The 25,993-nt window shown below is 26.5% G+C and overlaps 5 protein-coding genes across 5 annotated transcripts; 1 reads left to right on the top strand and 4 right to left on the bottom strand.

The window, feature by feature from the left end:
* Positions 1 to 225: 225 nt before the first annotated feature.
* Positions 226 to 10,627, bottom strand: DICPUDRAFT_80142 (uncharacterized protein; the record flags this gene model as incomplete). The annotated part of the gene is made up of 4 exons (XM_003289328.1): positions 226 to 363; positions 440 to 3,433; positions 3,510 to 9,604; positions 9,685 to 10,627. The coding sequence occupies 4 exons, from the start codon at positions 10,625 to 10,627 to the stop codon at positions 226 to 228; spliced, it is 10,170 nt and encodes a 3,389-aa protein (XP_003289376.1).
* An 808-nt stretch (positions 10,628 to 11,435) lies between these two features.
* DICPUDRAFT_153743 (uncharacterized protein) lies at positions 11,436 to 12,696 on the top strand (the record flags this gene model as incomplete). The annotated part of the gene is made up of 3 exons (XM_003289336.1): positions 11,436 to 11,678; positions 11,762 to 12,031; positions 12,100 to 12,696. The coding sequence occupies 3 exons, from the start codon at positions 11,436 to 11,438 to the stop codon at positions 12,694 to 12,696; spliced, it is 1,110 nt and encodes a 369-aa protein (XP_003289384.1).
* Positions 12,697 to 12,848: 152 nt separating this feature from the next.
* On the bottom strand, positions 12,849 to 13,760 carry DICPUDRAFT_35644 (uncharacterized protein; the record flags this gene model as incomplete). The annotated part of the gene is made up of 1 exon (XM_003289327.1): positions 12,849 to 13,760. One exon carries the CDS (start codon positions 13,758 to 13,760, stop codon positions 12,849 to 12,851), a length of 912 nt encoding a protein of 303 aa, XP_003289375.1.
* Positions 13,761 to 14,152: 392 nt separating this feature from the next.
* On the bottom strand, positions 14,153 to 24,914 carry DICPUDRAFT_56055 (uncharacterized protein; the record flags this gene model as incomplete). Its single annotated transcript, XM_003289326.1, has 4 exons — positions 24,808 to 24,914; positions 23,684 to 24,502; positions 14,903 to 15,165; positions 14,153 to 14,644 (listed from the first exon to the last, which is right to left on the bottom strand). The coding sequence occupies exons 2-4, from the start codon at positions 24,483 to 24,485 to the stop codon at positions 14,153 to 14,155; spliced, it is 1,557 nt and encodes a 518-aa protein (XP_003289374.1). The 5' UTR covers positions 24,486 to 24,502; positions 24,808 to 24,914.
* A 737-nt stretch (positions 24,915 to 25,651) lies between these two features.
* Positions 25,652 to 25,993, bottom strand: DICPUDRAFT_153738 (uncharacterized protein; the record flags this gene model as incomplete). The annotated part of the gene is made up of 1 exon (XM_003289325.1): positions 25,652 to 25,993. A coding segment is annotated over one exon (342 nt), but the record flags the coding sequence as incomplete, so codon positions are not given.

The raw sequence follows: 25,993 nt of genomic DNA, 5'->3' as shown, positions 1-25,993 counted from the left end.
AATAATGTAAAAAAAAAAAAAAAAAAAAATTATAAAAAAAAAAAAATTATAAAAAAAAAATCCAATCATACACAAAAATCAAAAAAATATCATTAAAACATATGTTTTAATATATAATTAAATTGGTGTTTTTTATATACTAAAATACATATTTTTATAATATTATATTAAAAATATATCGTATAAAGCTATTGTATTACAATAGTTATTAATTTTATTTATTTTTTATCTCGAATTTAATCTAACGATATCATCTAGTTGTAATTCTTTTGCTAACTCGATCCTTAAATTCTTATCTATTATTACATTTTGAATAATGTTTCTAATATTTTGAATTTTGCCTGTTTTTGTATCAGTTTTATACTAAATTTAAAAAAAAAAAATTAGACATATATTCTTTTTTATTATAATATTATTAATAAATAGTGATATAACTTACTCTTTTAACTAAATCAATATATAAATTGTTTGAATATGAAAAATAGGAGATGTATTCATTTAGGTAACTAAGGTTACCATTAACTATAACTTGTAGGAACAAAACATTTATCCATTCAGAGTAAGCATTTAAATTATAAGCATTGGCAATAATTAAAGCCTCCTTAAAGAATGGTCTTTGAATTAGTATAGATTTGGCTTCGGCTGGTTTTAAGTTGATAATACGTTGTTCAGGAGATTTAATTTGAAGAGCAATAAGAGCACCCATAGAGATACATGATTGAGCGGTACGCTGTGAACGTTCTTTAGAGTAGTTATCAGCAGCATCTAAAAAGTCTTTCATTGATAATAGTAAATCTTGTTTATTTGAATTGGTATTTAAAGATTTACCATCTCTTCCAATGGATTCTAATCTGGTTTTGGCTTTTTGTTCGTGTGATAGTGCAATTTCTCTGTACATGTTGAAACGAAGGAATAACATTTCAAGTTTGTCGTGGTACAATGGTTGCTTCTTTAAGAGGAATGAATGAAGAGCAAGTTTTAAACCGTTTTGATCTTCGTGTTGATGGATTTTCTTTCTTAATAATAGTTCAAAGTTGTTATGTTGAAGAAGGATTTCTAAAATTGCTTGAAGTTCGTTATAACATTGCATACCAGTAACAAGACGTACTAATAATTTGTATTTGTTGGCTTCTGCATAATAGTTGATTCTAGATTTAACGATGTTTAATACCAAAATGGTACCATCAACACTACAAGCAACTACAAAACAAAAATGAGCACGTACAAATAGTTCGACTTCAGCATCCATACCGATTGGTGATGCTAGTTTATCAGGATTACCAATATTTCTATTGAGTGTTGGTGATACATAGCTGCCCATACCGCTATTGTTGCTAAACATTACTGGTGAGCTCTCCACTGAAAAGTACAAGTCATGGTTTATACGTGTTGCCTCAATTAATTTCATACCAAATGCAAATGGATCTCTACCAATTCTAATGTATTCGTGGAATTCTTCTGATGACCAATTTGGATCAATACCATTTAATGAAAATTGTTTTGTGGAATCATCAGATAATGATAATGATGACATTAATGAACCGCTTCCATATTGAGTAATGATAGTTTTGGCGAATAGTTCTGCTAAAATTTCATTGATTTTCATAATGTCTAAATGATTGGTATTGATGTACGATTTGATTAAACGGAAACAATCTTTTCCTAACAATAGTAATTGATTTAAAATATCGTATGGATTTGAAAGCAAGAGCTCTGAATAGCTAATCGATAGTTTTTCGGATACATTGAATTTGGTAATGATTGATTTAGCAGCTCTTTTGGTTAATTGGCAGCATGCAGAGAGGTTCTCTAAAACCAATAAAATATTTTCAGTTGTAATTTCAAAGCTTGTTGATAATGATTGGAACCATTTATTAAAATTAAAATCACGGTTTAGTTGGTCAAGTAAATCTGATGGGAAGCCGTTAGGGTTTGGTGATGTGGATCTATTTGCAATATTATACATCAATGATATGACGTCATATTCAAAAGATTTGTAATTAAATTGTTGAGCAATTTGTTCGGCTTGTGGCATTTGATCAGAATTTAATAATTTGGCAATTACATTATCTAAAGCTTTTGGTTCTAATTGAATAGATTTAATTGGTGAAATAAATGATAAACCATCCTTACTAAATGAACTTGATAATGGTCCACTAAAGTTATTGTTATTGTTATTGTTATTGTTATTGTTATTGTTGTTGTTGTTGTTGTTGTTGTTGTTGTTGTTGTTGTTATTTAAATTATTAATTAAATGAGATTGTAAATAATTATGGTTTTGTGGTGATGGTTGTTTTTTCTTATTATAATCTTTTAATGGTGATGATTCATTATCAGTTGGGGATGAGGATAATGATGAGGATGGGGATGCTATAGGTGATGTAAAATATGATAAAAGATTTTGACTACTTGTATTTTGTTTTGAATCTAATGAGTTTCTATTGGAACGTTCACGATAACGACGACGTAATTGTAATGGTGATGATGAGTAATCATCATCTTGACCATCATCATAATTGCCTTCATTATCGTCATTGTCTTTATTCATTATTTGATCTTCTTGATTCGATATACCAACAGATAACAATAATATTTGCTTTCTTAAATCATCAATAAAAGTTTGGGTGATGATTGATTTGGTTGGAGTTGCGGATATAGCATTACCATAGTTGAATGATTCGTGTAAAGCTTTTTCAAACCATTCTACAGCCAAAGACAATAAAAATACCTTTTCATTGCTTGGAGCTATATTATTACCACGATTATAAAATATTTCAGCAGCTATTCCAGGTTTACATTTATGTTGAATGAAATATTGTTGAGATTTCTTCCAAAGATTGATTCTTTCGGCTTCAATTTCCCAAAGGCAACCTTGTTGATAATGATTAATTAAAGATTCTACTTCAGCTACAGTTACAATATCTTTATCCAAATTATTCTCTTGAGAGTAGGTACGAGCCTCCTTGAAAAGACCTTTTTCTATTAAATGTTGAACAATAATTTTTGGATCCATATGAATGTTTTTATCTTGAATCATTGTTCTCTTTAGTAAATGAAGTGTAGAGTATAATGTTGAAAATGTATTTGATATTCCAGATCTATGAAGAATATCAATAAAATGTTCACGTTCGTACGATGAAAATAAATCTAACAATCCTTCAGAAAGTTCAACGACCATTTTCTTTACAGTTGATTTTGTTTGGAAATTTGGATGTTGTAATGATTGATCTGCTGACATACTATAGGAATCTAAATCTCTAATAAATACCTTTAAGCTTTCTTCAGATTCTTCAAATCTATATTGATAGAATTGGTTAATAAACTTGAAATAGTTTATTAAAATATTATTTGGTAAAAATATTTTGAAACCTTGTAACAATATAAAAGTTTTTCTATTTTGAATAATATATTGAATTGAGTTAATTAAATCATCCTGTATTGTTAAATAAAATAATTAGTATATATGTTTATATAAATTTCTATATCAAATAAAATAAAATTTAACTTACATTTGAATATTTTTTGATATTTGGTGCAACGTGGTGATCTAAAGAGATATTTAAAGCATCCAAGTCAAAATCAAAACTATCCTCGACTGTAACTTTACCAGAAAGGAATTTGGAAAGGTTTGGAGTTGAAACACATAACCATGTAACTAAGCATTCAATAGTTGAGCTATTGTTATTACTAGATGAATCATCGCTACCATCAGTATTTATACAGTTTGCAATTACAGCCAATAATGGTCTTTTGCTATTGGTTGCATTATATAAAAGATAGTTTCTTGGATTATTTGAACGGAATGAAGATAGTACAAAGCCAATGATATCATTATTTAGTTTTGATTCTTCAATTGGATAATATTTCATTGATAATTTTAATAGTTCAGATTGTTCAATAGCACTATTGGAGTTGGTATTGATATATTGTCTTTTTCTTTCATTTGAAATTTGTTCGATAACCAATAACAAGTGGGATCTTATACCATTATTTGAAATTTTAGTGTAAATGATATCTTTAATTTGTAAAAGTGGGAATTCTTGGATTTGAGCTTGGTAAATAAATTCTAACCAATTACCTTGACCAGCTAAATATTCAAGTTGTTTGGTAAGTTTTGGAATAGCATGGCATTGGCAGAATTTGGATAAAAGATACCAATTGTTGTTTAATAAAACATCTGATAATGGTTCGTCAACACTAATTGTGCTTTCAAAACGGCTGATGATTCTGTGAATTGCTGTAACTGGTGATGGAAATGGTGATACATTATCGTTTGCACTATTTGTAATTGTGGTTAATAAAGAATCTGGTGTGGGGTAAAGGGAAAGCAAAAGATTTATAGTTTCACATTGGAATTGATTAAATTGATTATATCCATCATATGATTCATTTAAAGAGTTGGTAGATGATAAAAGGCTGGGTGATGATAAATTTGGTGTGTTGGGTGCAGTGTTGGATGGATAGTCGAAAATACGTTGGATTATTGATACATCAGTTCTAATCATTGTTGCATATTCAAACATTTTGCAAAGATCCATTAATGATATGGCAGAGGATACAGAATTCTTTTGATTTATTCTCTTTATTGCAAATAATCTAATTAACCAACCAATAAGATTTCTTTGTTCTTTATTTGAGAATTGAATTTCACCATTTTCGTTGCTGGTTTTGCCATTAATCGAGTTTAATGATTTTAATAAAACATTATATGCTTTCATTGGACGTCCTTTTTCTAAATAATAAAATATATCTAAACGATCTAAATAACCTTCTTTAAATGATTGGGTGCTGAAATCACTTATGAGTAATTTTTGAGAGTCTTGTTCAATTGAGCCAAATAAATGTGATAAATTAAACATTGAGTTGCTGTCAATTAATTCTGATAAAGTAATATCTTGTTTTGATGATATAATATCACGTGGTTTAATTTTAGCTTGTTGTTCTTGTTTCTGTTGATTTTGCTTTGATAGGCTATCCAAGATTTTAAAAGTGGTTGGGTATTGCTTTCTAATTTTCATTAAAAGTTGTTTTGAATTGAGTTTCAATCCTTGATCTGTGATACCACATAATAAATCTTTAAATGTTGCAGGTGAATAAATCATGGCGGATAATGCAAGCAATGTTCTGTTTGGGAAGCTCTTTACTACACCATTAATAATTGAATAAAATGTGTTCAATTGATCTTGGATACTTGATGCTTTATCAAATTCTGATAAATTTATTACTTTTGGTATTACTAATTTAGGTTGGATAATATGGTGATCTTCATATGACTCTTCTTCGGCTTCGCTACTGCTTGTAAATTCATTGCTAGAATGAACAGGGTTATATTGAGAGTCTTGTTTTTGTTTATTAAGTATTGTTAATAGATTAACGAGATTTGATTTAACATAGTCAACTTTGGTGCGTGATTTGAATAATAGTAATAATTGGGTTTGTAAATCATCCTTAACAATATCAGAGTCAAAGTCGATATTTAATTTCTTTCTATCGTTGGAATTCTTAGCTAAACGGTAACAATCTAAATAGCTTGATAACAATAAATATAGTTTATTCTTGATTGAAAACTCAATAAAAAATTTGTGGAAATCGAGTTGCATTGGATCTTCATCAATACTATCTAGTCCTTGAATTGGCAATATTTGGTTTAATGGATATTGGTGTGATTTAAATGAGAATTTAATTGATTCATCTGTACTATTGCTGTTGTTGTTAATGCTTAATGCTTCATCTAAACGGAACTCTGGGAATAATAAATGATTATAGGCTAAACGTTTCATTAAAATATAATTTCTATCCTTTTGAACAATATATGAGTTGATATTTGTAATGTGAAACCATGGTAAAATTTCAATATCAGTTAAGAAGATTCTATTTCTTGCTAAGTGATTCATGAATAAATCTCTAACAAATGGTGTTGCTATCTTTAATGCACTAATAATTGAATTATATAATAATCTTTCTTCTTCATTATCTTCTTTTGATGTAGAGTCATTATTGATATCTTGATTTTGTTTTTTTAATTTTAAATTTTCAAATTTTGATAAAATTAAGTTTCTTAAATAATGAATGTCTTTGGAGTTTAATGAATTGATCCAATCTAAAATTGATTGATATTGATTATGAGAAATTGAATGGTATAGTTTTGAAATGGTATTTCTTTTATCGACTTGATATTTTTTATCCAATAATATACGCTCTTTGGTGTCAGTGGACCATTTTGATAACCAATTTAAAGTGTAATGAGAATAACCATCATTCGATGAAGCTAATGGACTATTTGGGTCATGATTACTGGTTAGTGAACTACTAAGTGAGTGAGTATTGGTGTTTGTTGGTGGTGGGTATAAAATAATACGATTACGATAGCCTGTAGGAGTTTGTGGTGAAACATTGGATGATGACATTGGAGAAACACCCCCTCTAAGGAAACCACTGCTATATACATTTGTTTGTTGCGATGAGACATTACCATGAGTAATCACTTGGAAACCATAATAGTGCTCAGTGTCTGGTAAAAAGTCATCGATCTCTTGGCAAAATACCTTAACATCATCATCAGTTAATAAATCGAATGGTACAATTGGGTTATTATTATAATATGGTTGCAATTGTTGTGATTGTTGTTGTTGTTGCTTCAACTGAATTTGATAATGTTGTTGTAGTTGACGCTGTTGTTGAATGAGTAATGGTGGTTTAGATTCGTTTAATGGTCTCCACTTGAAAGATAGCCTTGAGAACTCACGATGATAAGAGAAATTTGGATATAGAGAGTCCAATTTACTACGGAAATCAATTAGTTCTAAAATCTCTGGAGTAAAGAATGATGGATCTTTAACCATTGGGTGTGATACTAAAGCGTCTAACAAAAGATTTCTAATATTTCTACGAGTAGTGTTAAAAGCTAATTGTTTTAAATTTGGACTGACTGGCGAACCAATGGTTTTTAATAATTTAATGGCAACCTCTAATTGATCTTGGCTTACTGCTTGGTAAACAAAACATGATGATATTTTTTGAACATCATCAAAAGTAAATGGCCCAATGGGTGAGATGAATTTAAGTGATGATGAGGATGAAGTTTGTTGCAATTGGTACTGCTTAAGTGTATTTGAAATAGGTTGTTGGTATAATACACCCTTCTTTTCACGCTTCCAATTGATATAGGATATCAATGTTGAAAGATTTCCTGAATTTAATGATTCTTTAATAATCTCTAACTCCTCCATTCTTTCCCAACGATCCAATAAGCCAGATGGGAACCATGTTGACATATCATTCATTTGCTTTATCATTAAATCACCTGTTTGACCATTATATGGGTTACTATAAGAGTTTTGATGTTTTCTTTTTGGAACTAATAAATCTTGTTTTTCTTTTTGGAATAATCTAAGAGCTTCTAAAATTTTTGTAAACAATAGTAAATCTTGGATTGGTGTGGTTGGTTTTTGATCATTGTTATTAGCATTAGTTTGATCTGATAGTGATAATAAAGAATTTAATGTATAATAGGCTGAAGATTGATGTGAAGTTGATGGTGAAGATGCAGAAGATGCAGAGTCTAAATATACAGAACTGGTACCAATTGAACCTGAGACCATTATTTGTGCTGTTGATCCAATAATATTACCGCTACTTAATGGAGTTGTTAAAGTTTCTGTCCAATTAATATTATTAATATGATGATCGCTATCACTATTATTTTCATCATTTTGTTGTTGTTGCTGTTGATTATTTTGTTCTTTTAATGACTGATGTACCAATGATGCTCTATCTTTAATGATTAAACCAATAAAATTCATGGCTATGTGTAAAAGTTCATTTGTAAAAGATTCGTTGTGGACATTAGAATTTGCAGCATTTGCAGAATTCTCCAAAATGATATTGATTAATAAACGACTACCAATTAATTGTTGATCATAATCTAAACTACGTAAAGCTGGTTCAACAACATCCAATTGACGATACTTAAGACCTAGGTGTAAAGCATGAATTTTAAGATCCCTTTTGTTCCAGTGATTTAGAGAACATAAATGGTTAGCACTTTCTGCACCTTCCAACATAATTAAATTGTTTAAAATTAATTGTTGATTTGTATCAATTAAAATTGCTTGAATTCCATTTTCTGTAAAATAATAAAATGATTGATCCAATAATTTGATTGTCAATACTCTTTCACCTTCAATAACCTTAACTGATTTTCTATCGATTCTAATACGGTCAAATAAATAATATTCAGTTTTAAACTCTTTGAATTCTTCGTTACTGTTGCTGATATTATTGCCACTATCTTCACCATTAGTACTAGGTTTGCTTAAAATTTTATAATCTACTTGGTAAACTATTAATTTTGGTGTAATAAATAATTGGGTATTGATTGGTTTTTTATCTTGACTATTCATTGGTAAAACTGGTATTATTAAATTATAGGAGCTATCGTCTAATTGTTTTTGAAATTGTTGATAAATTTGTAAATTATTGTTACTATTGCTTTTAATAATTGATGATGTGTTTAAAACTTCACCATTATTATTACTTGTCATTTCTTTAAAGTTTGTCAAGTCATCTGAAATACTAGCAGATTTACTTAAAGATCTATTTAATACGAATGAGTTCTCCCTTGATAGTCTACCAGTTCCCAAGGATGATGAGGAATAAACACCAATTGATTGATTCATAAAATTACCACTGATGCTGAATCCATTAGATGGATATGATACTGACTTTTTTGGTACCCAATGAGCCAATTCACCAAATTCTAATTTATTATCATCCAGCTTTAATTTACTTTCGGTTGTTTCGTACCAGTGATATTGAAAAACTTCATTCTTATTATTAATATCTTCAGCATTTGAATATAATTCATCCTCAGAATCTTCCTCTTCGTCATATTCATCATCTGTATCGTTAATTAGTAAAGATTGTTGCTGTTGTTGTTGATGTTCTGAATCGGTATCTGTATTATCTTGATTACTATAACCACTATTCTCTGCACTAATATTGATTCTTTCTTTATTCAATTGTTCTTGTTGTTCTAACATATCTGATGAAATAAAAGCTGATGGGGAAAATATATCACATTCGTCGTCAATTTTATTTGTATTGCAATAATTGACCAAGTTGGAAGTTGTGAATATACGAGTTGGTGTATTTAAAAAACTAAAATCTAAGGAAAGGACATAAAGCTGATCGATTTGATTTCTTTTTATAACAATTGACATTAAATCGAATGGAATTGAAAAATCAGTAATCTCTAGCGATGCTGTAGTGCTCGTAATATCATAGTTTATAAAGCTTCTAGTTTGAATGATACCTCTCTTCTTTCCATTAATATTCCATATATCTAATTGACCATTAATTTTATTCATTACAAACAACCATTTATCGACGTATCTATATATATACTCCTTATTATTTTCACTTTCCTTACTAATATCTTTAAAAACTTCTCTTGTTGAATAACCTATAGATAAATTAAATCTTCTTTGAATAAAAAATATATAATTATAGTTATCAACTTGTTTAATCTTTAATAAAGCAATAATATTTCTCTGTACCAATAATATTAAATTTCCTTGATCATCACTTGATATAATTTCGATATCTTTATTAAAAAAATAAAATGTTAATAATAATTTTTTATTTTGAATAGATATTGATTTTTTTAATATAATATAAACTTACCAATTTCATTTTTATTTTGTGGAATATTTAAATTTAATTGTTCCAATATCTTTTCATATGGCAATATAAAATCGTGTAATAGATAGTTTTTAAAAGTTTTGATGACTGTAGATTGTGCTTGTTGTGAGACTGGTTGAATTATTGGTGATATAATACATAAAACTTTAGTTAGTTTAATATCATTGATTTTATTATTAACTGCTGAACTACTACTATTATTTAATGACTGTTGATTATTTCTTTCTGAAACTGGTGATTGGTTACCTGATGTGCTAAAGCTGCCACTATTATTTTGTTGTGTTAAATTTTTAAAAATTGATAATAAATGTAATGTTTTTTGATTTTTATCTAAAACTACTAAATGTGATGGTGTTATTGTATTATCATTATTTGTATTTGAATAAAGTGATACTAATTCTCTATGGATTTTAGGCGATACCCAACCATATTGATGCACACTCGAGATATTTTCAATTTCAATTCTATGTTCATTTTCTGATTGTTGCTGGTAAAATCTTAAAATTTGTAAATCCTTGTCTAAATATTCTTTATAAAAACCATAGTTGTGATGGCTGGAGCCATGGTGATATCCGCTATGTTGGTGACCTCCATTGTGATATTGTTGTTGCTGCTGACTATTATTTAAAACAGAGTTAAATAAAAATGCGGATGTCGAAGATGAAAAAGAGGAAGATGCTGAAATCGATGAAGATGGTGATGAGTTTGCACTATTATTATTGTTATTACTACTATTATATATGGATGTTAAAACTAACTTATTTGATTTTACTGTAAATGCAATATAGTTTAGGTCATTTGATAATTTGCAATCAATAGATTCCTTATTCTCTTTAAATAATTCGTAGTAATTGCTATTCCCTTTATATATACTAGAATGATTATCTTTTTTAAAATTTCTTAATATAACTGATAATGTTTCCATTCTGTTTTTTTTTATCTTGATTAGTTAATTGACTCAATTATTAATATATTTATATGATTTTTTAAAAAATTATAAAACAATTTATTTTATAGTTTATACTCCACACAACAATACTCTTTTTGTGTGGATTTATATAATACTGGTTGTTATTATTATTATTATTATTAATAAGACAATGAAAAATATATTTAATAAATACAACAAGTATACAATTGCGCTTTGTAACAAGCAAATTATTATAAAAAATTAAAAAATAAAAAATTTTATAAAAAATGAAAATTTTTTAAAAAAATCAAAAAAATATTTTTTATTTTTTTATTTTTTATTTTTATATTTTTAAATAATGAGTTATTAAGGGATTTGTTTTAACTATATTTGTTTAATCATTTTACAAATAATCCTTAATGAATAAATAAAAATAAAATAAAATAAAAAAAAATTAAAAAATTAAAAAATTCGATTTTTATGTGAACTAGATTCAAATTTATAAATATTTTTTTTTTTATCAAATTAATTTCTTTATTTGTTTAATCTAATTCCTTTTTTATGATTAATATTTTGTTTAATATTAACCCTTTTCAAAAGAGGACACCAGTTTTTTTTTTTTTTTTTTTTTTTTTTTTTTTTTTTTTTAGTTTTTTTAAAAATATTATTTAATTTTATTTTTTTTATTTTTTCTTTTTAAAATTAATTATCCAAAAAATCTTTATTTAACTTTTCCGACATCTTATTTTTTTTTCTTTTACAATAATTTTTTTTCATAGTTTTGTAGTTTTATTTTATATGTAATAAAATTAAATAAAAAAAAATGAGATATATCATCATTTTTATTTTATTAAATTTAATTTTATTAACCACAGCTTTTACACATCACCACCATGATGGTGATAGTTCAAGCGATAGTGCCGACAATAGTGACAGCAATGGATATCCATCTTTCAAATCAGGTGATATTTTAATTACAGATCCATCAGCACTTTATCCATCCACAGTTTTCGAATTTACAACCGACGGAGACTCTGTATACAATTACTCAACACAATTAGAAAAAGTAATAGAATTAAAGTTTTACCACAATTTAAAAAATATTAATATTTATTTTAATCAATAACAAAATAAAATAAACCATTATAGGATCCTTCTACTACATGTTTTCCAGTTGATATAGGATTTTTAGATGATTCAACTTTATTATTATTAGATGGTTTTCAAGGTATTTTTTATTCATCAATGGATGGAAAAGTAAAGGGTATTTGGAATAACTTATCACCAAAAACTGCAAATCTACCAGGTTGTAGTCAAAGCAAATTAACAGTTGACAATGTCAATAATTTAATTTATGTTGCAAGTTCTAATTTGAATTGCGATTATAATTATGTTCCAGGTATTTTTGTTTTAAGTATGGTAAGTATGCATATGTAGATAGATGGATACTTTATATTCAATATTAATTGTTGTTTTGGTTTTTATAGGAAGGTAAATTGTTATATACACTCGAAAATAGTGAATTTAACACAACCACAGGTATTTATGGTGATAGCAATGGTAATATTTGGATTACAGACATCAATGAAATTTTTATTTATAATATCAATCAAAAAACATATAAAACCATTGACCCAATTGGCAAAGATAAGATTGCTTACAATGGTATCATTATTGAAAACAATGATGTATATGTTAGTGTTCCATCCTATCAAGGTGATATGATCGTTCAGTTAAATTTGGACGGTAGTTTGGTTAGAGCAATTAAAATGATTGGTTATTTCGATGGAACTACTTCAGGTTACCCAAGTTCTTTAGCATTAACAAAGAATCATATCTATGTCGAAGTACCATATGCTTCAAAAAAAGAAAAACCACCAGGTTCATCAAGCTCAGGATCAGACTCTGATTCATCTTTTGAAGGTTATTTCGAATTCGAGCTTAGTTCAAATTCACAAAAAGTAGATGTTGTTCAAGCTTACGAATTAGCAGATGGTTCATTCTACAAATCTTGGGGTGGTCATAGCTGCAAAGAAGAAAATATTTTATGTATCCCATATAGAGGTTTTGTTATAGTTCCATAGGGTTAAATAAAAATCCAATAAACAAAAATAAAGAGGTTCATTCTTTTTTTTTTTTTTTTATTAAGTATTATTTTTTAATTATTACACAAGTATTAAACAAAAATTTTATAAAGCGTTTTAATTTATTTTTATAGTTTATTATTATTTGTGATTCATAGATTCATTAGCTCCATCTTTGATGGGGCAAAATAATATGAACCTGACACTGGAGTGGTAAAAGCTAAAACTCTATCTTTTTTACCATCGAGTTTACCAAACATTGATTCTAGTTGTTTTTCTATATTGTGTAGACGAGTGGCATAGGCAATAAAGAAAAGACCATGGGGTTGTAATGTGGATGCAGTACCATAAGGAAGAGACTGTCTAATGATTTTAAGATCGACACCGTCCTCATTTAAATCGGTTCTGGACACATGGGAGTCCTCTGGACGTTTATCTTCAGGAATTTCCTCTGATTCCTTTTTAGTACGACCAATGGTATCTTCTTGATATTTTGTTGATTTATTATCCCAATTTTCTAAATGATGTTCCCAACGCTGAGTAAAAACATAGCTTCCAAACTCGTGTGGTTGTCCTGCAGGAACTAATCCAAATTTCGTTCTTAGTTCATCCCCCTCAGGGTTTTCTGTACCATCTACGAACCCGTCCAAACCACGTTCTTCGACCCTTCTAAATCCATGTACCTCTTGAGTTATCTTGAAAGTGTGACCAAAATTCTTTAGTGTATCTTGAGCAAGCATGAATGCAACATCAAAATGATCAGTTAATATATGACATAGCATATCACGCTGTGTTGTATTGGGTAGGTATTTAAGAGTATTGATTGATTTTAGTTCTGGTGGTTTTGAAATAGTTGTTATCTTTGGCCATATATCCGAACCAAATGCTAAAGCACCTCCCAACTTGGCATCTGGGTATTTCTTTTGAATTTCGTCTACTTCAATTTGAAATTTCTTTATTGCACTCTTAAACTGTATCATATCATTCTCTTCTTTAAATGACAAATTACCTTCCATATAAATTGCATACTTGCAATGCATTGGCAAAATAGTTGATTGTGCCATTTTATAAGATTTTCTAATTAAGCTATTAATTTTTAAATATATATATATACTATTATATAAAATAAATTTATAGGTATTTATTATTTATTAATTATTTAATTTTGAAATATAAAAAAATTAATTTTTTAATATTTTATTTTTTTAAATTTTTTAATTTGAAAAATTATTTATAATAAAAATATTATAAATAATCTTTATAAATTTTATAAGAAAATTAGATGGTATATATTAAAAAGAAATGAAATTAAATGAAAATAAAAAAAATAAAAATAAAAAAAAATTAATTTCAAAAATTAAATAAAAAATTTTTTTTTTTTGTAGATTGGTGGTGAATTCAAATAAGCTGGTAAAAAATAGATCTCTGAAAATTTATTTAAAATATATATTTTTTATTAATCATTATTGTTATAAAGTTTTTTAATTAATAAATAATATAAATGACCTTTATCTAAAATTTTTAAAATATTTAAAAATTGTGTTACATTTAATTGATTTAAAAATTCTGTATTTGTGCTGTGAGTGTAAATATATTGGAGAGATTTTGGTAAATTTTCATCAATTGGTTGTTTAATTGTGCAATTACCCCACACTATTAAATGTTTGAGCGAGTTTGGTAGTGATTCTGCGGATATTTCTTGATTGTTTATTTCGGTTTCTAATATGGTTATTGATTCTGGAAGAGATTGCTTTGTTAGTTGATGTGACTGAAATCCTCTACCTAATCTAAGTACTTTTAATGTAGATGGGAGCGATGAAGGTGTGATGGGCTTATTAAAATCAAAGCCAAAACTAAGATACTCAAGTGAGTTTGGAAAGGTTTCATTTGAAATGGGTTGGTTGTATACATTTAATTTGAGTTTTTTTAGATTGGGTGGAAGTTGGTTCTTGTTAAGAAGACTATTAAAACAAAAGCCAAATTTCATTGAGGTTATGGTCTTATTTGAGGACAGAAACTCTTTCATTTTGGGTGTGATCGTTTTGATGTCATCCAAAAGGTTCAATGTTGATAAAGTGTTCGGGAGGAGAAGGCCTTGGTTTTTATTTCTTGAATAAAATTCACAAATTAAAGTGAATGAGGCGTTACCGATTACCAACTTGCGTAAAGTAGATGGTACATTTAAATAGTTTGGGAGTTCATCTACTCCAATTTGTTTACAAAATTCTTGGCCATATTTAAGCTTTTTGCAACTACTTGGTAGGGCTCCGATGGGCACTCTTTGATTAAACAACTCACCAAATGAAAGAGATGTGATGTTTGGTAATACTCTTGGTTTGATCTTTTTATTGAAACTTTTACCAAATTTAATAAGCCGTATGCTGGATGGTAAGGAGTTGTCAATAATTTTGTTATTAAAGTGTTTTGAAAACTCTAGATGCACAAGGTTGGTATTTTTTATTAAGGTATCTTTTTTAAGTTCTCCGTTGCCATATACCAGCTTGGTGAGCGACTGGGGAAGACCTGATGGTGTATGAGAATAATGAGGGCCCAAAATAAGAGTTTTAAGAGACTTTAGACTTGACAGCGATTGCTTAGGAATCGGACATGAAAACTTGGGGCCTAAATCTAAACTTGTTAAATTGCCAGTCAAAACCTTTTGGAAACTAAAACTTGAATTAAAAAAGCCACCAAAACTTAAACTTGTAAGAGAACTCGGTAATGAGTTGTCTGAAACTACCAGATTTGAAATGGAGCTTATAAAAGACAGAGACTTTAGTTCTTTGCAGTTGCAAAAATGATCTTTTTGAATACTTGGATCGCTTACAAAGATTAAAAAATTCAATGATGTTAGACTTGATGGGAAAAAGTCATTCTTTTTTAGCTGGTAGTAATGGAACAGCGTTTTGACACCCTCTGGTATAATGCTATCAAGTGAACTATCCTCTGAGCTGACCTCTTCCAAAAGCACAGAGTATAAATAGTCACGATATTTAAACTCTAATAACTCTGCATTTGTTTTGAATACTCTTTTGTGAAAATGTAAATTAAATAATTTTAAATGATAAAATATAATTTTTTTAATGTATATATTTCTATATAGTTTAAAAAACAATGTGGTGTTATCATTATTATCATTTGTGGTTATGGTAGTAGTTGTAGTTGTAGTTGTAGTTGTATTATCATTATTATCATTTGTGGTCGTAGTAGTTGTGTTGTTGTTGGATGAGTAATTATTGGTTTTTTTAAATCTATTATTATTCTCTATCAAAACTACAAAATCGTCTATTAATTCTTTTCCTATATTAAAGTTATTTAGCTGATCTATATTTATTGTGTCATTATTTACGCTGATATTATCTAATAGTTTTATTTCATTTGCCAAAAACTCGAGCTGGTTATCATCCAAATCTAAATTCGATTTCCTTTTTTTATTACTATTGATACTAGAGTCTATTTGTTGATTTCTATTAAAAAATATATTATTAATATTTGATTAATTTTAATTATTATTTATTTATATTATCAAAAAAACTAACAAATTACTTAAAACTTCAAATAATGAATTTTTGGATATAAATATATTGTTGTTTGAAAACTTTAAAAGTATTTTAATAATTTTAGTACATTGTGTACTATTTAAGACCCATTCTACCAAATGTCTTTCCATCGAACATAATTTTTTTTTTTTTGTTATTTCTATTTATAAAAAAAAAATTTTTTTTTAAATTTTGTGATAAATTTTTTTTTTTTTTAAATTTTGTGATAAATTTTTTTTTTTTTTTTTTTTATCAAACAATTAAAAATTTTTGTAAAATTGTAAAATAGTAATAATAAAAATAATAAAAAAATAATTATAATGGGTTTTATTTTAAAAAGTTCAAATATTTATAGAACATATAAATATTTTAATAAAAGAAAAAAAAAACTAATAATAGAGTTTCATTTTTGTGAATTTTTGTGATCAAAAAAAAATTAATCAAGATTTTGTTTTCCAAAAAAAAAAAAATTTTCTTTTTTTTTTTTTTAAAAAAAAAAAAAAACAAACATATAAATTTTTACTTTGAATTTTTTAAGTATGTAAATAATTTAAAAAAAAAAAAAAAAACCTTTATTTTAAAATTATTAATATTTATCTATAAATTTATAGATTGCAAAGATGAATGTTTATGACAGGAACCAAGACCTCCTTGTTCAAAATATAAAACTTTTTTTGAATGATGCTTACTATCACAGAATTAAAATCCAATTAAATAAAATATCCCCCAGCCAAAATAAAAATATTAATGATGATATAAAAGAAATAATAGATAAAATTAAATCTCCCTATCAACTATTAAATCTAAGTAGCGATAATAAATTCACATTTTTAAATCTTCCCAGCACCGATCATCATATATTTATACCAATTCAAACAAATTTAGAATATATTTATAAAATCATTCAAAACATTAAAAATAAAATTGATAATAAAGAAACTGAAAAAATATTGGTAAGGCTCTATCAAGAGTACTCAAACCAACATCAGTTATTTATAAATAGATTGGTAGAGAGTATAAAAAACTCGGCAAAGAATATCCCAACCAGTATTTTAAAACAACCTCCATTATTTTACACAGAAGATTTACAATACAACGAAACTAAATCTCATGATCTGGCCAACGAAATTTTATCGTACGACCCAACAGAGTTTCAATTTAGAAGAAAAAATGAAAATCAGGCAGGTCTTTCTGTTGGTAGTATCTTAGACAATGTTTATTTTAAGGTAGAGACTGGTGCAAGGCTTCTAAAACCCGCTAGAGAACATGCCATTTATCAAATTTATAAAAATCTATTTCCAAAGTCAACAACATCTTTCGTTTCACCAACTCAGCTGGTAATAGTTGACCAGTTTAAAATGGTCTCAGAAAACTTTACAAGAAATCTTGGTAAATTGAAAACAAAATATGACACCTATTTAATCGAAAAAGTATTAGAGTTTGAACCAGAGTTCAGAAAAGAAATAAAAAAGGCCCTGTATAATGATCAAAATGTTTTTGTTCAAGCTTCGTTGTTGGTAAATGGAATTACATTCAAAGAATATTTAGAAAATATCGAAAGTAAAGGCAAGGAATCCCAATTTGAGGAAATTAATCTAGAAAGCTTTAGCTCGCATATTTTATCAAGCCTGTTAGTTTTGCCAACAGACTATAAACCTGACAATCTAATATTGGAAAATGGAACCAATTGCATCATTGGTATCGATAATGATGATTCATTAGAAGCTAGTGAAATAGAAAGGATAAAAGGGGATTTTAATATTCGCTTTAAGAATATTCTTTATACCCTTAAACCATTAATGTCGAAAGAAATTGACCAAAAAGCAAGAGACCAATTCCTAGAGAACAACCCATCACTATTCATATTAAAATGGTTATTGCAGCTAATTTCAAAACAATCAAACTACGACTCATTAATTCTAAAACTATTTGAATCAGTAAAATATTTCAATGATGAAGTTGGGAAACAAAGAGGTTTAAATTATAAAAAACAAAATATAAATTTACCAATACAATTCAAAAAAGGATGGATAACTTTAATGTATCAAAGATTTAAAATAATTAAAAACAACTTGGAAACAAATCAAAATACAACTCATCAAAGTTTATTCAATCAAATACACCCATTATCAAGTAAATACTATGAACTTTTATCAAAAAAAAAGACAAGTCCATTGGATATAATTTCTGTACTTTATAGACATCAATACGATTATCCGTTTAAAGTTTTGATGGAGGAATTTGAAGATTCCGAAACAATTCTAAAGTTCAAAGAGATAATTGAAAATACCGTCGAACTAAACGAAGATGTCTCAACTTTGGATACTCTCAAAGAACTTATATTTGGTACCGACTATTTGGATTTATTAGAATGTAATAATCTCTGCAGCAAAAATTGCAGTAGCTCATGCAAAACTAGAAATATATTAATCGAATGGTTAGATAATATATTCACAAATATAGGTTGTAAAGAAATTTCTTTTAATCAATCATGGCATGAAAATAAAAATTCAATTTTATCAAGATTATTAAAATATGGAATACCAGTATATATTATCCGAAACTATTGTAAACACTTCAATATTACATTTAATAACCAAGACTATCATTCAATATTAAATCATAATGAAATATTAAATAATTCAAATATTTGTAATCAAATTGTATTTATGGTTGATGAATTAAATTTAGATATCGAAAGAAGAGAAAATAGAAACACACTGCTGGATTTAGCATCAAAAAATAATAGTTTTAAATTGTTCACAAAACTTGTATCTATGGGTGCTGGAAAAAAATCAAATCCATCAGAAATTAGTAAATTCTATAAAACACTATCAAACGAGCAAAAACAAATTTTGAAACCATTTTTAATCAATTTATTTATTACCAACCCAAAAATTAACTGGAGAATAGCACTTGATCAATTATTCCCTTATCAAAAATCACCTGATTCAAATAATAAAAGACTACTATCTGAAGTCAGAGATTCAACTAAAAGAATTATTTCCGAAACATTTTGGGCCAAGTTGTTTGATAAAAATGGTGAACCCAATAAATCAAATGCATATGGTACAAGAGCAGTTACTCTCATTGAAGATGAATTTGGAAATGGTATTTATTTCAAATTTAAACCACAGTTTCCAGGTATAGAAATAGCAGTAAACAAATTTTCTGAAAAACTATTTGGCTACAACTTGACACCAAACTGCGAACTAGCATCAGTTAATAATATACCAGTATTATTAACTCAACAAATTCCAGGTATACCTTTGGTTGATATTTTAGAACATAGACCGTGGGATATTAATCTTATAGATCCATCAAATATTTCAAAGCTACTAGTAATGGCAATGTTAGTGAATAATGCAGATGGAAATTTAGGAAATTATATTGTAGTACCAACCAATAATATCAATAACAAAACGTTTAAATACAACATTTATTCCATTGATAATGACCAATCATTTATGCCATCAGTATCTAAATCAATTAGTTTTTTCGAAAAATCAATACAGGCCGATACAGTATTATTTTTATTTTACCAAATGAAACATATTGTCCATAAAGATGTTGTAGATTGCTTTAAAAAAATAGATATTTATTGTGCCCTTAAAGAATGGTTAGAAAGCTTAATACATCCATATCGTTCATCCATCGATTCTTTAAAATATAATAAAAGCCAAATAAAAATCGAAAAGCAAACTTTTATCGGTATTTCTTTTAGTGAAGGTGTGATAATTCAACTACATACTAAGCTACAACATTTACGACACATATTTAATAAGAAATCGGCAAACTCTATTACCCATTTTGAAATCTTAGAAATATTAGAACCATTAATTGCAAATAGATATGAACCATATTTAAAATTAGACATCCCAATTAACGAAAAATATTCAAAGTTAAAAAAAGTGGAATATTCAAAAACAGTATTAGCAAGCTCCAAACATTCATTAGCATTGATAATGCAGTCTAATGATATTCCAAATGATATCCTAAGTCAAATATGGAAAGATAACCAAAATACTTATGGTCCAGAAAAAGCATTGGGGGAACTAGCTTCGTTAAACAACCAATTTAATAATCTACATCAACTAATAGATAGGATTAAAGAAAGCAACAAGAAAAAGTTTGTTATTTCAAACTACGATTTAGAATGTTTATTAAAGGCAGATTTTTTCAATATTAACAAAAGCCAGCAAAATATCATTTTCGATTTTTTAATTTCAAAAAAACTATCAGTTATCAATTTGAGAAATAGCGACTACATAGATATCAATACATTCAGAAATTTCTATTTAGACTCCATCGTCAAAATTGATTTATCAGGTTGTAAAAATTTAAATAGTTTTGATTCCACTTCTTCCAAAATTTCCTTTAAATCATTAAAAAAAATAACACTTAATAATTGCATACAACTTTCAAATATTAGAATTAAATCACCAACTCTATTAGTCTTAAATGCCATAAACTGCAAATCTCTAAAGCAATTCGATTTAGAATCACCAAATTTACAAAATTTAAATTTAAAAGGTTCCATTTCAAAAGATCGAATTGATATCGAAACTTTTGACCGCTTTACGAATTTAAAATATTTAAATATTTCTGAATCAGATTACGTCATAATATTAATTAACGGATCAAAACTAAAGTCATTAGATATTAGCTCAATGAAAAAATTAGAAATAGCAATTTTAAAGGTTGAATCTATCGAGTCTATATATTTTGAAGAGTGCAACTCATTAAAGGAAATCAAAGGTTTCAAGGGATTCTATTACCAAAATTTAAACTTATGGAATTTATTAAAGAAAGATAAATACAAAACATTCATCAACAAAAACAATATTTTTATTAACTTAATGGATTTAAGAGAAATTAAAATACGGGACTCTGCTTTTCCATACAAATCGATAGTTTTTCTTTTTAGTGGATGCAATACACTACCTTTGGCAAATTTAGATTGTGGTTACTATTTAAGATTAATAGATTCATTCCCAAATTTTAAAGCAAATTTTCCACTTGCATCTACCCTATTAATTAGTGATGGTTATAAAGGAAAGATTACAGCTGCGCAACTACCCTCAGATCTCGAAACTTTGTTTTTAGGTGATATAGAACAGCCTTTATCAGAATCGATTCCAAATTTATTACATATTTACTTTGGTGACGGATACCGTCATAAAATAGAACCAGATGTAATAGGCAGAGAAACTCAAGTTATTTCATTAAATAATGTAAAGCAACCATTTGAATACCTAAACCTTATAAATTCTGGTGGTTTCGATATAATTAAATTTTATGAAACTTTTAACCAAACTATGGAAATCCATTCAAAACTATACAGAAATCCAATTCTGGAAAAACCAGGAACTATATCCATTTTTGATTACGAAACCAATCCAAGAGCACCTTCTGAATTAGGTAGTATAAACTCTTTAGCAGAAACTAGCAGAAATCAACCTCAATTTTTAAAATTTATCATAAACAACTATCCAAAACTATTATTAAATATTAAAGAAATATATAGTTATAATTTATCATTCACCTTTGACTATAAACACAATTATGAATATGGTATTATTAGTCATCATTCCCTGTCAGATAACAATAAAGAGACAAAGAAAAAAGGGGCTACACAAAATATAGAACTTTCATATTGCCGTGATGAAGGAAACCAATCCAGTGACACCAGATTAAATATTATTACATTTGGTTTAGAGCTTTTTAAAAGAAACTTACCAAACTCAGTTAAAGAATTGTGTATTAATAGCGTTAAACCATTCCCGCTAAATGATGACTCCATTCCACCAATTAAACTATTAGAATTAAGAGGCAAGTTTCTAAATATTCAAGTGAAATCAACTTTAATAAAGGAGATGTTTATCTCAAATGGTATAATAGAACCACTAAGCCCAACATCCATCCCACCATCTGTTACTACTCTCGAAATTGAAGATGAATTCCCTCACATAATTGAATCGAACTCTATTCCCGAATCAGTTACTGAATTGTATTGCAGTAAGCTTTGTTGTAATTCAATACCTAAAAGCGTTACCAAACTTAATATTATTACTGCAAATCTAAAGATTAAGAATCTTTTAACCAATTCAATAACAGAGCTTTATATTGGTGACATAGAACAAAACAAAATACCCAAAGATTATTTACCATCTTCAGTTAGCAAACTTATTTTAGGCAACGGTAACCAAGTAAATGATATTTTTGAAGAAGGTGTGGACATAAGCTTTGTAAAAGAATTAGTATATCTTAAAGGAATAAAAAAAAGAGAAAGTTCTTTCTATTAAATAAAAAAAACTTTTGAAATTATGAATAGATTTTGGTAAAGTTATTTTAAATATTTTATATAAAATAAAAAAATTTATTTAATATCTTAACAATTAACAAAAAAAAAACTTTAATAATAAAGCTTTTATTTTACTATAAATACATATTCTATATATATATATATTATAAATTAATTTTATTTATAATTCTTTTATAACTATTATTTGATATATAGCTTAAACTATATACTTTTAATAAAGTTAAAAACTTTTTAATCTTTTGTTCAGATTTAAATCTATTAATAAAACTATTGTTATTACCATGAGTTATTACAGCTTTAATATTACTTGGTAATGATTTAATTTGAGGATTTCCCAATACTATAAGGTATTTTAAATTACTAGGTAACCATTCTACCGATAAATCTTGTTGAATACCGGCCCCGAGTTGAAGAACCTCCAATGATTCTGGTAAGTTGTTTTTGTTGAAAACATAATCGAAAATACTATTATTATTAACTATTAAAGTTTTAAGTTTTTTAGGTAATTGAGCTAAATCTAATGTTGAATTAAAGTTTTTTCCTAAAACCAGATTTTCAATATTTGAATTTGATAAACTGTTTCCTAATGTTTGTGTGAAATAATTTCCAAACTCTATACTTTTTACTGTGCTTGGGAATACATCAGCGGATAACGGCAAATCACCATTGTTAAAAGATAATAAAAACTGTATTGATTCTAATTGTTTCATTGAGTCAAAGCAACCAGGTATTAAAGTTTGATTAAAGCCACTATTAATTTTTAGATGCACAATTGATGGGGGAAACAAAGATGGTTCTAGAGGTTTGTTAAAACAATTTTCTATTTTCAAAGTTTTAATTGATGGTGGTATTAAACTTGGTGAAATAAAATCTACTACAACTAACTCTTCTAAACCTAATGGAAAAGAATCTTCATCTATTAATTCTTGACCCAATGATTGGCAATAGTTTTTATTTAGAACTAAAGATTTTAATGTTGTTGGTAAGTAATTCTTTTTTAATGGTTGTTTAAATTGACCGGAGTACTCTATCCTGGTAATATTATCTTTTGTTAAAAGTTTAGGGATGTTCCAATCTTGACCAAATTCTAGCTGCTCCAATACAGGTAACGATATTGAATTACTGAATAATTGCTTATCGAAATCTTTTCCTACATACAAACTCTTAATTGACTGTGGTAGTAAATTTAACTGCTTATTGAAACATGTTGATAACTTTAGTGTCTCCAACCCGGCTGGTAAAGATCCTTTTAAAAATTCCTTATTATATTTATTTCCGAGATCTAAGTACCTTATTTTTGATGGTATTAAGCCAGGGACTAAGGTGAAATTAAATCGATTACTAAACTTTAAGTGTGTCAAATTTGGAGGAAGAGCACCTGCTTTGATTTCATTTTCATTTTTGTAACCCATATCTAAATACTCTAATGATTTTGGCAATACTGATGGTGAATCTATTTTTTGATTATAATTATGTCCCATAATTAACTTTTTTAAATTTGATGGTAATGAATTTTCTTTAAACTCCTGATTGTAATTGAACCCAAATTCTATAGATACTAAAGACTCTGGTAATGAAAAAGGAATTATCTCTTGATTAAATTTATCGTTAAATTTAATACTCTTTAAATATCTACATGCGGCGAATGTTGATTTTTCTATTTGGAAATTAAATTCATCATCTCCAAATTCTAAATGTTTAATTTTGGGTGGTAATAATGATGATAGTATTGGAATATGATGTTCTTTGATATTTATGATTTTAATTGAATTTAAATACTCTTTAAATTCAAAAGATTGTATTTCCTCTACATCAAATGATCTTTGATTGTAGTGTAAATTATATAATACTATTTGATTAACTATTAAATTTAACAAATAAGAATTCCTCCATATTTTGAAAAATAATTCATCGTTTGATGACATATTCTATATACTATTTTAAATATAAATATTAGTATTAGGGAAAATTATTAAAAAATTAAATAAAATAAAATTAAAAATAGAAATATAATTAAATTTTATTAAAATTAATTATATTATAAAAAGAAAAAAAGAAATAAATTTATTAATACCTTTTTTTTACAAAATACAATTTTTATAATTTAATTTTTACTTTTTAATATTTTAATATTTTTTTATTTATTTTTGAAACAAAAAAATTATAATGATAGTTAACAAAATGAAATTAATTAATAACAAAAAAATATAAATATATTTATAATTTCATTACAAAAAAAAAAAAAAAAAAAAAAAAACTGTTGTAATATTATTTAAAAATCATTATTACTACTATTGTTATTATTATTATTTATAAAAGATTAAAAATTTTAAATATTATTTTGAAAAGTATTATAACCTTTTATTTAATTAAATTAAAATGTGTATTTATTCCTTTTAAATATATATATAATTAATTAACTAAAAACAATACTGATCCTTAAAGATTAAATGAAAAATAACAAAAATAAAAAATTAAAAAAAATAACAAACATTGGATATAGAATAATTATAATGTATGTTGTATTTTTTTAATTTATTTGTTAATTATTTAATATGTAATGGTATTGTTATTAACGTTAAACGATAAAAAAAATAATATACTAAAATTCAAATATTTGATTTTTACAAAATTAATACCAAAAAAATAATTACCTTTTAAATTAGTGTGTGTATTGTGTTATATTGCTGTTCATCTATAATAAATATTATAAGGGGGAAAAATAAAAAATTATTTTTTAAAAAAAAAAAAATAATAAAAAAATAATGTTGCTATGTGTGTTGGGTATAAAAATAAATAAACAATCTAAAAATGAAATTGTGTGTGTATGTGTGTGTGTGTGTGTTTTGGAGTGTTAATTTTAAATTATATTTTCAAACAAATTATGCATAATGTATATTAAATATATTATAAATTTTTATTATATTTGTATATTGTTATTTTTTTTAGCTTTATTCTTTTTTTTTTATATTGATTATTTTTTATGTTTTTCTTTCCCAAATTGATGATATAGTATTTAAATAAAAATAAAGATATCTTTATTTATTGTCAATGAATTATAAAATGATGTTTAAAAATTATTATTTATCATTTATATAACTCTTAATATATCGACATATTGGTGGATATTATGTATATTTAAAAATGAATCATTTGTACCGTTAACAACCAACTCTTTAAATTGCATAGGTTCGTTTGGATCTAATATTGAGTTTGATTGATTATCACCAATATATAAACTTTGTATATTTGGTAATGATAATTCCATAGAGTTATGATTTAAAGGTATAGTGAATGTTTGAAAATTTGTTAGCCTTAATGCTTTTAGAGTGGTTGAAACTGGTTCTAAAAATCTCTTGAAAAAATCTGGTGTATTGTGAATAATTTGTAAATTTGATGTTGGAGTAAATACTAAATTCTCTAGAACTGGAAA

This window comes from Dictyostelium purpureum, assembly GCF_000190715.1.
Source record: "Dictyostelium purpureum unplaced genomic scaffold DICPUscaffold_172, whole genome shotgun sequence".
NCBI lineage: Eukaryota > Evosea > Eumycetozoa > Dictyosteliales > Dictyosteliaceae > Dictyostelium > Dictyostelium purpureum.
Note: the sequence above shows the minus strand (reverse complement) of the source record. Positions and strands in the feature narration are given on the sequence as shown.